This window comes from Mastigoproctus giganteus, chromosome 2, assembly GCF_048544385.1.
Source record: "Mastigoproctus giganteus isolate SK-2022 chromosome 2, ASM4854438v1, whole genome shotgun sequence".
In the NCBI taxonomy this organism is placed as follows: domain Eukaryota; kingdom Metazoa; phylum Arthropoda; class Arachnida; order Uropygi; family Thelyphonidae; genus Mastigoproctus; species Mastigoproctus giganteus.
In genome coordinates this window covers 258964122-258978897 of record NC_143576.1, presented here as the reverse complement: position 1 = coordinate 258978897, position 14776 = coordinate 258964122, and the positions used below count along the sequence as shown (strand labels likewise).

General features: G+C 38.3%; 1 protein-coding gene across 1 annotated transcript in view; it reads right to left on the bottom strand.

Annotated features, from left to right (window-relative positions):
* LOC150090420 (kinesin-like protein KIF11-B) overlaps nt 1–14776 on the bottom strand; it is a 336901-nt gene that overhangs the window by 24034 nt on the left and 298091 nt on the right. Inside the window, exons 20-21 of the mRNA XM_090390308.1 lie at nt 4188–4287; nt 4019–4102 (exon numbers count right to left, since the gene is read on the bottom strand). Coding sequence (XP_090246434.1) covers nt 4019–4102; nt 4188–4287 — 184 coding nt within the window. The remainder of the gene's footprint in view (nt 1–4018; nt 4103–4187; nt 4288–14776) is intronic.

The following is a 14776-nucleotide window of genomic DNA, read 5'->3' as shown; positions in this document are numbered from 1 at the left end:
GAGGATTGTTTTCTACAGAAACATGTTCGAGGGGCAACCAGAGGGGATAATACTCTTGATCTGATTATCAGCAGTGATAACTCATGCATTAGGAATTTGCAGAGAAAAGAACTACTAGGTGACAGTGATCACAGTCTACTGATGTGGGATTTACTTAAAGATGTAACTACCATCATGGGTAAAGGGAAGGGAAGTCAGTTTGGTGTGCTACAGTGGTCTCAGGCAGTTTCTGAATTCTACACATTACACAGTGGGATCAACTGATGATGTTAAAAAGTGAATTCTAAATGGGAGGCCTTCAGGGAATTAATCTTGATAGCTTCTAGGCTTTTCATACCAACTAAGAAATACTGTTCAAGATTTAAGCCAAAATGGATGTCAGATGAACTAGTGAGACTCATGGCAGAGAAGAAAAATGAGTAGGATGCATATAAATTAGCAGGTGACACAGAAGCCTATGGCAGATATAAGCTAGTCTGCAATCAAATCACAAAGGAGGTTAGGCAAGCTGATTGCGAGACATTCTTGGCAAAGGATGCAAAGAAAAACAGCAAAGAGTTCTTTACTTATGTAAACTCTAGAAAGAAGGGGATGAATAAGATTGGTCCAGTTGATGTTGGTGGTTCGACTGTTGATCCTGCTCAGATAGCTGAAAAACTGAATGAGTATTTTGACTCTACACTCACACATGAGGAATTGTGTAAGGAAGGTAAGGACAGAAGTTTACTAAACTTTAACAGGGAGCTAAATGATTTTGTAATAATGGAGAGCAAAGTGGAGGAGAAATTGAAGTTGAACAAAAAAAAGGCACCTGGGGCAGATGGAATCAATCCAGTTAAACTGAAGGAGGCAGCAAGGGAAGTAAGCAAACCCTTAGCCATAATTATGAGAGCATCCTTAGATTCAGGGGAGGTCCCCATGGACTGGAGATGTGCAAATGTATATCCAATCCACAAATGGGGTTTCAAAGGGTTTAACTTCTGTTCCGGGAAAAATAATGGAGTTGCTGGTGAAAAAAGTGATGCAGGATCACCTAGACAAGACTGCAGTAATAGTTCAGACACAGCATGGGTTTGTTAAGGGGAAATCTTGTCAGACCAATTTGATTGCATACTCCGATGTGGTTACAAAAAGAACTGGATGTAAAAAAATAATTGATATCATATACTTGGATTTCAGGAAAGCTTTTGATACTATTGCATATGGTATCAAAGACGGCTGTACAAATCGGAGGTGTATGCATTAAGGGCAAGTTACCAATGGATAAAGTGATGGTTGAGTGGTAATAAATGGATACTGCTCTACATGAACTAATGTTATTAGTGGAGTCCACCAGGGTTCAGTACCGAGTTGTTAATGATAGTAAAGACCATATGCTATTGCAACCGGATCTAGAAAAGTTAGGTAGATGGGCTGACAAGTGGCAACTGTCAGCCCATCAACTGTCACTGGTGCGAAGTTTAATATTGAAATGCAAAAGTACTGCATATGGGTATCAGTATCCCAAGAGAAACGTACCAACTGTGTGGTACTACACTCAGGATTTTTTTTTTTTTTTTTTGTTAGTTGTTGGCACATTATGGCCATAGAAGCTGATGAGCTTCTATGGCCATAATGTACCTCCCAAAGTTTTTGCATTTTACTGTGATCCAAGCCCGAGGCAGGAATCGAACCCACGACCTTTGGGTTGCCAGGCATGCACTTTATCTACCTGGCTAGCCCGGTCGGCCCACACTCAGGGAGGTGTAGAATGAAAAAGATTTGGGGTAATTGTGCAGTTGGATATGAAGTTCTCTGAGCAGTGCAGGTGGGCTGCCAGAGCAGGTCATGGAGTTTTGTCAAATGATATATAGGAATTTTGCTAGCAGAGACAAGGAGGTGATTATACTTTTGTATAAGGCAATGGTCAGGCCACATCTTGAGTACTGGATACAGGTCTGCAGGCTTCATTTTAGTAAGGATGTAGAGTTGCTAGAATGAGTAAACGGCAACTAGGTTGGTGAGAGGAACAAAGGGGTTCTGATTGAGGTGTACAAGGCCTTGAATGGTTTGAGCAGGCTCAATGCTAATAGGATACTTCTACTTTCTGAGATTAAGAACCTGAGGGGGCATAGATTCAAACTTAGGAAAGACAGTTGTGGAATAGATGTGTTGAAGTTTGACTTTAGTCAGCATTTATTTGATAGCTGAAATAAATTCAAGGCAAAACCAGACAAACATTTGGAACGAATGATCAGTGAAATGGGAAGGTGTTTTCTTTTTTTTTTTTAGTGACAAGAAATTCTTCCATAGTTTTGATAACACACTACATTCTACTTTCCAGCTTGCCGAATTGTGCTAAAATTGCAACTTCCAAAAATACCCACCACTAGTTTCTTCAATGCTGATCTTCAGAAGATTCTCCAACGAGAAGAAAACTAATGGTTTTCTTTTTCTTTTTTAATATGAAAACTAAACGTGAAATGTTAAACATTTAACATGAAAGATAAAACCTATAGTACTACCATGTACAGATGTAGAATGGGTACATGAGGAAAAGTTGTTCCTGTGAAGAAATTTAACTACAATTCTGAGTGCTGCTGATAAGCTCACCTCCAACAACACTCAAATTCCTAGGCTTTGTTACACAACTACTTTAACTGACAATCCCAATTCTCTCGCATTAGTTTATCACAAATACTGCGTTATCTGCATTGGAGAAATGCAAGCCCCCCCCCCCCTTAACATTTGCTAATCTGTGATCTTCAAATCTGGAATGCAAATCAGGGATCTTCCCTGGCAAAACTTCTAGACCAGTGTTTCTCAACCTGTATGCCACAGAAAATGAAAATTAAAAAAATCAATAAATCCAAGTTTTATAATAAAAATTAATTCAAACAAAAAAATTCATATATTTACACTGCACTGATTTGAGCGCCTTCTGGCAGTCAATGTGATATCATGTTTTGATTCCCGTTACTAGATGTGTTCACCTATAATAAGTGTGCTATTAAAATAGCAAGTAATCACAAATAATGTGTGTCATGCACAACAGAAATAACTTCCTGTTTGTGAATATATGAGTATAGTAGTGAGCGACAAATTTTTAGCATCTTTAAAAGCATGCCACAGCAATGAAAAGATTGAGAAGAAAAATACTGTTCTATATTATTTTCATCAACATTATTTTTCTGACTTTATGCATCAACAATTCCACCTATTTCTTCATAAGCTGCCTGACTAGGTACATCAGCTAATCAACATCCATGCCCAGTTCGACTCCAAAATCAAACTTGTCTTCTTTGTCTCTTCTATTCTATGGAACAACCTTCCTTCTTGTGTAGTTTCTGAAAATTTCAATCTAGACAGAGAAATTCAAATCCAGTGTCAACAGGTGCCTCTGTTTTTGATATACATACATGACTATGCATTAGAATGATTGCTGATATTGTAAAAAATGCACTGTTGTGTTTCTCTAGAAACATGTTGCTAACTATTCTCAGATGAACATACATTACATATCAATGAATAGACAAGAGTAATATGGTATGTTGAGTAACACCAGAAAAGGTCATAGGTTACCATGACTTATGTCAGAAGTAAGAAACATTCTGTTACATCTCCAGGCTCACACGACAGAGTATTCCATCTTTGCCTGGGATGCTACCCAACATTCCTTATAGTTCTGTTCTTGTTTCTTTGTTCACACACACACACACACACACACACACACTACTAATAACAATCAACATGTTCCAACAGAAATATTTGGATAGATTTATGTTCTAAATGTGAATGATGTTTTGTAGTCTAATTAAATTTAACTGTTTTTCTTGGCAAGTGTTTCCCCCGCCCCCCTTTCTTTTTAAAAGTTGTTTTTAACTTGCAAGATAAAATAACTCATGAATAACACTCAAATTGCTTTCTTATAGTTTCTAATATATTTATTTCTTATTATGATAACTAATTTTAATCTGTATTTATTATTAATCATGAAGTAAAGCATTAAAAATAAGCCATTAAAAGGATCTTTTATTACCTTCTCATTGGCTTCAAGAGTAGAAAGAACTTCTTCTTTCAGTGTTACTTCTTTTTCCCTTAACCAAGAACAATGGTCTTCAGCCTATAATTAGATTTAATCATTAAATAAAAATTTAATATTTATTAAAAAAAACTTTTCTTTTACAGTTGACAACTTTAACCCATACCTTCTTGAAATATTCTTCACCACAATTTTTGATGCTTTCAGCAGTGGAAGAGTGAAGAACTTCAAATGTTGCATCCATAGATTCCATTTTAGTAGCCCAGCTAATATTAATAAGAAATAAAAATGAATTATAATGAAAAGCTAATGCAGAAAGGAGAAATAATCCTTATGAAATCAAAAGAATATAAATTAATGAAAAGTAAAATAAGAAGCCATTTATGAACCCCAGAATTTCTATATTGCCAAATGTAAATGCTTAAGGCATAACCATAGGCACCAGTAACTGTGTTAAACACAAACTGAATTTATTACACTAATGTTTAAAATAGAAATATGTAATACAATTCTTAAAAAGTTAATATAAAAACATTTTAATTCAGTTTATGTTCAACATGGTGATAACTAATAACTTTTTTTTTTTATCATTAAATTAAATCTATAATACAGAACACAAAAATCTTACTGTTAAAAACACACTGAAAAAAGGCTGTCAAAAAGTCTCACTGTCATTAGATAAACATCTCCACTATACTTTGTCTGCAAACAGGTACATAAAATATAGAATACTATTACCAACTCAAAACTTTTTCTTGCAGAGTCAGTACAACCATGGACTACTAAAATACTAGGCAACAAAATGTTTCCTGATTAGGAATATATATCTCCTTTATATGTATTCTTAACCAGGAAATGTATTACGGTTAGGAATATACTTCCTAACCATAATACACTGGTGCAATATGGATTAAGAAATGTGCTACTGGAGAGGCACAAACCATAACACTGCCATAAAATCTATAACAATAGGCCCTTTTTTTCCCAGAAATCTACTAGACTGGGATGATACACAGAACAATTATACGTGGCTAAAGCATAGCTACGTATAATTGAACACACATTTGTAACGAAAACATTACCAAACACAAATAATCGTAATAAAATACTTACGTATTTTATTACGACTATTATGTAATAAAATATTGCTAATGCTTTTGCTTCTATCGTAAGCAAACTTGTTTTTGTTTGGTTTTCTATCCAAACAGATGACAGCCATTCCATCTCTTCCAATTCTTTGCGGCTTAATCTAATGGACTTTAATTACACTTTGAGTTGTTCCTGCTATGAAAGTTGTTTTTATTTTCTCTGCATTCTTTGTAATTCTTGGCATTGCCTCATTTAGGTCTGTAGCACGTGCAATATCACATGGTCTTTCATTTCGCTTAAAGCATTTCACAATTTCATATTTTTTCTCTATCGACAGAGGGGGACTGGCCACAACCTTACCGGGGAAACACCGGTGGCCGGTGTGATTTTGGCCATAAACGCTAGCATGAGGCCACTATAAATTTTCCCGGGTAAGAATTTTTGACCCAGTCTGCCTCTGTTTATCGATATTGCTTTTCTTTTTCTCTCTGAATCTGCAGAGTCTTCACCTGGACGCTTCCTTTTCCCACCTTTTAATTAAGTATTTTACTCATTTTTAGGGAATAAAGCACAATTACAAAAAGAGGAGGCATGCTTGATACACATAAACAAAGCTGCGTGCATGTAGCAACTGAATAAACAACGCCATAAAGGCAGAGACACACTATTAACACCTCACATTTTACTAAAGCACATTTCTAGGAGTTACTACCATAAAACAATAAAAACAATTTCCAGTTGCGTTTTTGCCAGTGGAATCTGTTATAAACTGGTAGTAAACTCGATCTAATTGCATTTGCAATTATACTGATAGCTGGAATTGTGTTGATTTTTACGTTGTAATGGTGAAATGTGTTTCCCCTTTCACTGATATCATATATTTATATAATACAGCATCACTGATATTATTATATTGCATGATACTGTATTATATCTGGGTGCGAGGTTAGCCTGTGCAGCCATTGCTCCTTAAAGCTCTTCAAACAGAGAAGTTTTTCCTGATTTATTTTCTGCTTTATTAGTTTAAATTGTCATATTAACTTATTTTCTAGAGTAGCTTTATATTCCTAGTTACGATACTTAGTTTAAAGTTTAACTTAGACAGAGATTTCGTAGATATTACTTAGTATCGGTAACGGTATCAAATCCACGTGTCACAAATTGAACGAGAGGTCCTTTAACCAAATTTAGTCGATTTATTAACCAATTGTTATATCAAATTATCTTCTATAAGTAGATTATAGACCTAGTCAGGATCCTTAGTTTATTCTAAATTGAGATAGCGAGATTTCGAAGCTAATCAATACTTACGAGTCTGTAGAAATACCGTTCGTGAATTCCCGCCATTTTTACACGATAGCATAAGCTTAGTGTAGTATACTGCATAATATAATACTGTCAATTAATCAGTAAATCTATTAATCTTGATAAACTTTATTGTCAATTAATTGTATTTTTAACTCTATAAATAATATATAACGACTTAATCGTAACAAATAATTAATACATAACTATAGTGGTACACGTGATACGGAAGTTGTATAAAGGGAACACTAGATACCGAAAAAAAAAAAAAAAAAATATATATATATATATATATAACATAACTGTTTTGGGATATAACTTAAGGATTTAATTTTTGTTTTAAATTTTATTGAATTAAATTGGAATCATGACTCTGACCAGAGCAGCAAAGCAAAAGGCTCAAGCTAATGGGAGTGCTGTGGTTCAGGGGAGAACTGAGGGGGGCAGTTGCCCTCTGAATCACAGTCTATTAAAATGCACTGTTTGCTTGATGTTTGCGGAGCAGTCGGGTACGGGACATGATACTGCCAAGGGGGATGTCTTTGTGTGTGCACGATGTAAGGAGTGCAAGGAAATCAGGCGACAACTCAGCGTTGTTATGGGCCTTTATGAGACCTTGAAGGACAGGGTGGATGCCCTCGAAGGAAATAAATTGAGGGGCCCATCAAGCTCTCAGCTGCCCACATCAACGCCAGAGCTTGCACTTGGTCATCAGGCAACACACGGGCAGCCCCCTAGGCAGAATGCGCTGGTCCCACAAGAACTAGTAGTTGTTGGAGACTATTGTCAGGGAAACGGGGAACATGCTTTGTAAAAAGGATAGGTGGAATAGGACCAGGGTATGTCTGCCAGGGGCAAAGGTTGATGACGTTGTAGAGCGGATATCATCTTTTAAGGGCACAAAAGGTGATATAGTTGTACACGTTGGCACTAATGATATTAAGAGTAGGAGACCGGCGGAATTACTTAGCAAGTACAGGTCACTGTTGAAAAAAAGCCGTGAATTAGGGTTGAACTTGAAAGTGTCTGCAATTCTGCCCAGACACGATAGGAGGGAGTATATGATGAGAGCCTTGTCGATCAATTCGGCCCTGGAGGGATTGTGCAAGGCTCAAGGGGTAGAATTTTTTTCAGCCTGGACTGTACTTGTTAACAGGAGAGATTGCTTCTACAGGGATGGGATACACTTAAATAGAAAGGGTGCAAGAATTTTTGCTGATGCTGTCGAGGCAGTGTTAGGTGGGTCGGAAAACTGCTAGTTGGGGGGGATACAAGGACTAATAGATTAACAGTAGCCACTGGCAGAGGTGGAAGTGATTCTTGCACTGCTTCTATTCAAATGAGCAGAAGTCTGAAAAACAAGATGCAGGATATTTCAGAGACTGCTTGTAGTCATTGCGTTACAAGTAAACACATGGGTTGTGTTAGGGTAGCTAAGAATAGAAACAGGTGCATGTATACCTGCGTGTACACCAATGCTAGGAGTTTGGTAAATAAATTTGATGAATTTGAGGTATTGCTCAAAACATCAAAGGCAGATATTGTTGGGATATCAGAGACGTGGTGTCACACAGATATAAGTAATGCGGAACTGGAATTTGGGGAATACAATGTATATAGAAAGGATAGACAGGACAGGAGGGGAGGAGGGGTTATTCTATTAATTAAGAAACACAAAGTCAAAGGAAGTGAAGCCAGTTGACATCGATGGACAGGGCAGTGTCGAGTCAGTTTGGTGTGACATAAGCATAGGGAAATCAAAATTGAGAGTAGGAGTGTGCTATAGGCCTAATGACTCTGATGAGTATAATAATATATTGTACAGGGAAATAGAGTGGGCCAGTAAATCAGAGAGTCTTATAATGGGGGATTTTAATTTCCCAGATATTGACTGGAATTTGTGGGTTGGTCACTCGCACACTAGCAAGGCTTTTGTGGATTTATTGGATGATTGTTTTCTACATCAGCATGTTCGTGAGGCAACAAGAGGGAGCAATACTCTTGATCTGATTATCAGTAGTGATTCTTCATGCATTAAGAACCTGCAGATAAATGAACCACTAGGTGGCAGTGATCACAGTGTGTTGAAGTGGGATTTACTCAAGGAGGTAACTACCATCAGAGGTAAAGGAAAGGGTTTTGGTTTTCGTAAAGGCGACTATGATGGTCTGAGACAGTATTTAAATTCTATACAGTGGGACCAACTGATGATGTTACCAACAGCAAACTCAAAATGGGGAGCATTCAAGGAACTAATCTTGGTGGCTACCAGGCTTTACATACCAACTAAGAAATATTGTTCAAGGTTTAGGCCTAAATGGTTGTCAGATGGACTAATGAGACATGTGGCAGAGAAGAAAAATGCATGGGATACATACAAATTAATGGGTGACATGGAAGCCTATGATAGATATAAGTTGGTCTGTAACCAAGTCACAAAGGAGATTAGGCAGGCAAAGGCAGACTACGAAAAATCCTTGGCAAAGGATGCAAAGAAAAACAGAAAGGAGTTCTTTACATACTTGAACTCGAGAAGGAAAGGGATGAATCAGATTGGTCCACTGGATATTGATGGTTCAACAGTTGAGGATCCTGCTCAGGTGGCTAACAATCTAAACGAGTATTTTGCATCTACATTCACACATGAGGAGTTATTCAGGAAGGAGAATGATGTAGGTAAAGTAAACATTGGCAGTGAGCTGGATGATTTTGTAATAACTGAGAGGAAAGTGGAGGAGAGATTGTTGAGGATAAACATAAAAAAGGCATCTGGGGTGGATGGGATCTATCCAGTTATATTAAAGGAGGCAGCAAAGGAAGTATGCAAACCCCTAGCCATAATTATGAGAGCTTCTTTGGACTCAGGGGAGGTACCCATAGACTGGAGATGTGCAAATGTAACCCCAATTCACAAAGGAGGATCAAAGGCTGACACAAGTAATTATAGACCTGTTAGTTTAACTTCTGTTCCAGGTAAATTAATGGAGGCACTGCAGGATCATCTAGACAAGAATTCAGTTATAGCTCAGACGCAGCATGGTTTTGTTAAGGGCAGGTCTTGCCTGACCAATTTGATTGGATACTATGATGTAGTCACAAAAGAACTGGATGCAGGGAATAACTTTGATATTATATATTTGGATCTTAGAAAGGCTTTTTTTGATACTGTTGCACATGGAAGACTGCTGCACAAATTGGAGCAGTGTGGCATTGGAGGCAAATTGCTGCTATGGATAAGGGGATGGTTGAGTGGCAGAAGACAGAGAGTGGTAATCAATGGACACTGCTCAACGTGGACTAATGTTATTAGTGGAGTTCCTCAAGGTTCAGTGTTGGGTCCATTGTTGTTTTCGGTGTTTATGAATGATATTGATGATGGGATATCAAGTTTAATGTCTAAGTTTGCAGATGATACAAAGGTTGGCAGGGTCGTTAAGGACACTACTGACGCTATGCTGCTGCAACAGGATCTGGAAAGGTTGAGCAGATGGGCTGAGAGGTGGCAAATGAAGTCTAACATTGACAAATGTAAAGTAATACATATGGGGAAACAGCAACTCCAGAGCAACGTATCAACTCTGTGGTACTACACTGACAGTATTAGAGAATGAAAAGGACCTGGGGGTAATTGTGCAGGCAGATATGAAGTTCTCTGAGCAGTGCAGACGAGCTGCAAGAGTAGCTCATGGTGTCTTGTCAATGATATACAGGAATTTTTCTAGCAGGGATAAGGAGGTGATTATTCCCTTGTATAAGGCAATGGTTAGGCCACATCTTGAGTACTGTATACAGGTCTGGAGGCCTCATTTCAAGAAGGATGTAGAGCTGCTGGAACGGGTACAGAGAAGGGCAACAAGATTAGTAAATGGAACAAAGGGTTGCTCTTACGAAGAAAGGCTTAAGTTTTGCAAATTACAGAGTCTGGAGACTAGGCACCGGCGAGGTGATCTGATAGAGGTGTATAAGGCTTTGAATGGTTTGAGCATGCTCAATGCCAATGGGATTCTTCATCTTTCTCAGAATAATCACCTCAGAGGGCATAAATTCAAATTGAGGAAGGACGGATGTCGGATAGATGTGCGGAAATTTGCCTTTGGCCAGCTTGTGGTTGGTTGGTGGAACCGACTTCCATCACTTGTTGTTGAAGTTGATAGCCTAAACAAATTTAAAGCTCAACTGGACAGGTATTTCGAACGAACGGAGGGGTGAAATGGGAGAGGGTTTTTTTTTTTTTTTTTTTTGGCTGATGCTGAATAAGCTTGCTTTCTTGCATCATATGCCTCTACTAATGCTAATGCTAATATCAGTGATATAATACAGTATCAAACACATTTTCAGAATCTTCTCTTCATTCCTATCGTGTTGCATTCAGTTGGGGTGAATCCGCATTGGACGGCTATTTCTTGTAAACACAAGCGCGAACTGTGCATAAGCGAATTCGGTTCGTGTTATATAAGATATCGTTCCCCTATTTATGAATCGTGTATGATCGAATTTGTGTAGTGTAAACACGTGTTATACGAGGACTACTGTACAAGAGAATAATCACCTCCTTATCCCTGCTAGAAAATTTCCTGTATATCATTGACAAGACACTATGAGCTACTCTTGCAGACCCTCTGCACTGGTCAGAGAACTGCATATCTGCCTGCACAATTACCCCCAGGTCCTTTTCATTCTCTAATACTGTCAGTGTAGTACCACAGAGTTGATACGTTGCTCTGGAGTTGCTGTTTCCCCATATGTATTACTTTACATTTGTCAATGTTAGACTTCATTTGCCACCTCTCAGCCCATCTGCTCAACCTTTCCAGATCCTGTTGCAGCAGCATAGTGTCAGTAGTGCCCTTGACAACCCTGCCAACCTTTGTATCGTTTGCAAACTTGGACATTAAGCTTGTTATACCATCATCAATATCAATAATGGGCCCAACACTGAACCCTGAGGGACTCAACTAATAATATTAGTCCACGATGAGCAGAGTCCATTGATTACCACTCTGTCTTCTCCCCCTCAACCACCCCTTTATCCATAGCAGCATTTTGCCTCCAATGCCACACTGCTCCAATTTGTGCAGCAGTCTTCCATGTACAACAGTATCAAAAGCCTTTCTAAGATCCAAGTATATAATATCAAAGTTATTCCCTGCATCCAGTTCTTTTGTGACTGCATCATAGTATCCGATTAAATTGGTCAGGCAAGACTTCCCCTTAACAAAACCATGCTGTGTCCAAGCTATAACTGAAGTCTTTTCTAGATGATCCTGCAGTGCTTCTTTCACCAGTGCCACCATTAATTTTCCTGGAACAGAATTTCAACTCACAGGTCTATAATTACTTGTGTCAGCCTTTGATCCTCCTTTGTGAATGCAGGTCACATTTGCACATATCGAGTCCATGGGCATCACCCCTAAGGAAGCTCTCATTATTATGGCTAAGGCTTTGCTTACTTCCTTTGCTGCCTCCTTTAATATAACTGGATAGATTTCATCCACCCCAGGTGCCTTTCTTATGTTTATCTTCAACAATTTCTCCTCCACTTTACTCTCAGTTATTACAAGATTCTCCAGCTTACTGCCAGAGTTGAATATACCACTGGCATTCCCCTCGCTGAATAACTGCTCATGTGTGAATGTCGATGCAAAATATTCATTTAGTTTGTTAGCTACCTGAGCAGGATGATCAACAGTTGACCTATCGATATCAAGTGGACCAATCTGATTCATCCCCTTCCTTCTAGAGTTTACATAAGTAAAGAACTCTTTGCTGTTTTTCTTTGCATCCCTTGCCAAAGATTTCTCGTAATCTGCCTTTGCCTGCCTAACCTCCTTTGTAACTTGGTTACAGATCAACTCTTATCTATCATAAGCTTTTGTGTCACGTGTTAATTTATATGTATCACATGCATTTTCCTTCTCTGTCATATGTCTCATTAGTTCATCTGACATCCATTTAGACCTAAACCTTGAACAATATTTCTTAGTTGGTATGTAAAGCCTAGTAGCTTCCAAGATAGGTTCTTTGAATGCTTCCCATTTTGAATTTGCTGATGGTAACATCTTCAGTTGATCCCACTGTATAGAATTTAGATACCATCTCAGACCATCATAGTCGCTTTTACGAAAACAAAAACCCTTCCCTTTACCCCTGATGGTAGTTACCTCTTTGAGTAAATCCCACTTCAGCACACTGTGATCACTTCCAACTAGTGGTTCCTTTATCTGCAGATTCTTAATGCATGAAGAATCGCTACTGATAATCAAATCAAGAGTATTACTCCCTCTAGTTGCCTCCCGAACATGCTAATGTAGAAAACAATCATCCAATAAATCCACAAAAGCCTTGCTACTGTGTGAGTGACAACCCACAAATTCCAGTCAATATCTGGGAAATTAAAATCCTCCATTATAAGACTTGCTGATGTACTGGTCCACTATTTCCCTGTACAGTTTCTTATTATACTCATCAGAGTCATTAGGCCTATAGCACACTCCTACTCTCAATTTTGATCTCCCAATGCTTATATCACACCAAACTGACTCGACACTGCACTGTCCAGCGATGTCGACTGGCTTCACTTCCTTGGATTTTATGTGTTTCTTAACTAATAGCATAACCCCTCCTCCCTTCCTATCTTTTCTGTAGACATTGTACTCCCCAAATTCCTGTTCTGCATTACTTATATCTGTGGGACACCACGTCTGTGATATCCCAACAATATCCGCCTTTGATGCTTTGAGCAATACCTCAAATTCATCAAATTTATTTACCAAACTCCTAGCATTGGTGTACACGCAAGTATACATGCACCTGTTTCTATTCTTTACTACCTTAACACAACCCATGTGTTTACTTGTACCGCAATGACTCCCAGCAGTCTCTGAAATATCCTGCATCTTGTTTTTCAGGCTTCTGCTCATTCCAATAGAAGCAGTGCAAGAATCACTTTCTCCTCTGCCAGTGGTTACTGGCAATCTATTAGTCTTTGTATCCCCCCCCAAGCTAGAAGTCTTCGACCGACCTAACACTGCCTCGATAGTATCAGCAAATATTCTTGCACCCTTTCTATTTAAGTGTATCCCATCCCTGTAGAAGCAGTCTCTCCTGTTAACAAGTACAGTCCAGGCTGAAAAAAATTCTACCCCTTGAGCCTTGCGCAATATTTCCAGGGCCGAATTGATCGACAAGGCTCTCATTATATACTCTCTCCTATCGTGTCTGGGCAGAATTGCAGACACTTTCAAATTCAACACTAATTCATGGCTTTTTTTCAACAGTGACCTGTTAAGTAATTCTGCAGCATCTTGCGGGTGGGGGATCTGATTGAGGCGTTTAAAGCCTTGGTTGGACCGAGTAAGCTGAATGTTAATGGTATTCTTTCACTTGATGAGACTACACGTGAGTTGGCATACATTCAAATTAAGGAAGGATGGTTGCAGGATAGATGTGTAGAAGTTTGCCTTCAGCCAGCAGGTGGTTGTTTGCTGGAACAGGCTTCCATATGTTGTTGAAGTGGATGGGTTGAATAACTTCAAGGGAGCACTAGACAATTTGAAGGGTAGCTTATACAGCTGATGCTATATAAGATTGCTTTCTTGCACCATTTGCCATTACTACTAATTCTTATTTTACCCCACATGTAAATATACAATTTGTGAAGGTGATGAAACAGTCAACTCCTATACTGCCAATGAATAATAAACACATTTTCTGAAGATTACTGAAAATCTTGTTTCAAAATTGTATGAAATTTCTACTAGGTGATGTTGTACAGTCATCTGATTTAAGTCTGGTGAAGAAGTCAAATTTTTCTGCATAATTTTCACAGCATAGTTTGTGATGTGACGTGCAAAATTTTTTAATGAAATTTCCATCAATAAAGGGTCTTGATGATTTCACAATCAAATGAGCTATAAAAACTAACTTTCAAAGCTTATTCTTAAAGTATATGAATGCCTTGTATATACAGCTTGTTGTGCTCAAATGAACTGAATCATCTTTGAGATTTGTTTTCTTAGCTCTCCAGAAATTGCAAGTTGAAGTCCAAATGTTTTGTTTTATAGTGGCCTTTTAAATTATACTTCTTTGGAATACTGTTTGTTTGTTATTTGGTTTTTAGGAGCATTAGCAACTAAGGCCATATTGCTCTGGGATATGCGGTGGTCATTCCCTGACCTTTCCGCATCCTCCATATTTGGTGGTGACAGGCTCGAACCCCAGTCTAATCAAGAAGCGTGTGCTACGCACTGCTGCTCCTTCCCACCTGGCTACAGAGGCGCTCTCTTTGGAATACTTATAATCTGACTGCAAAATTAAATAATTCCATTATTAAAATGTCTTCCAATGTCATTTGTTTCAAAT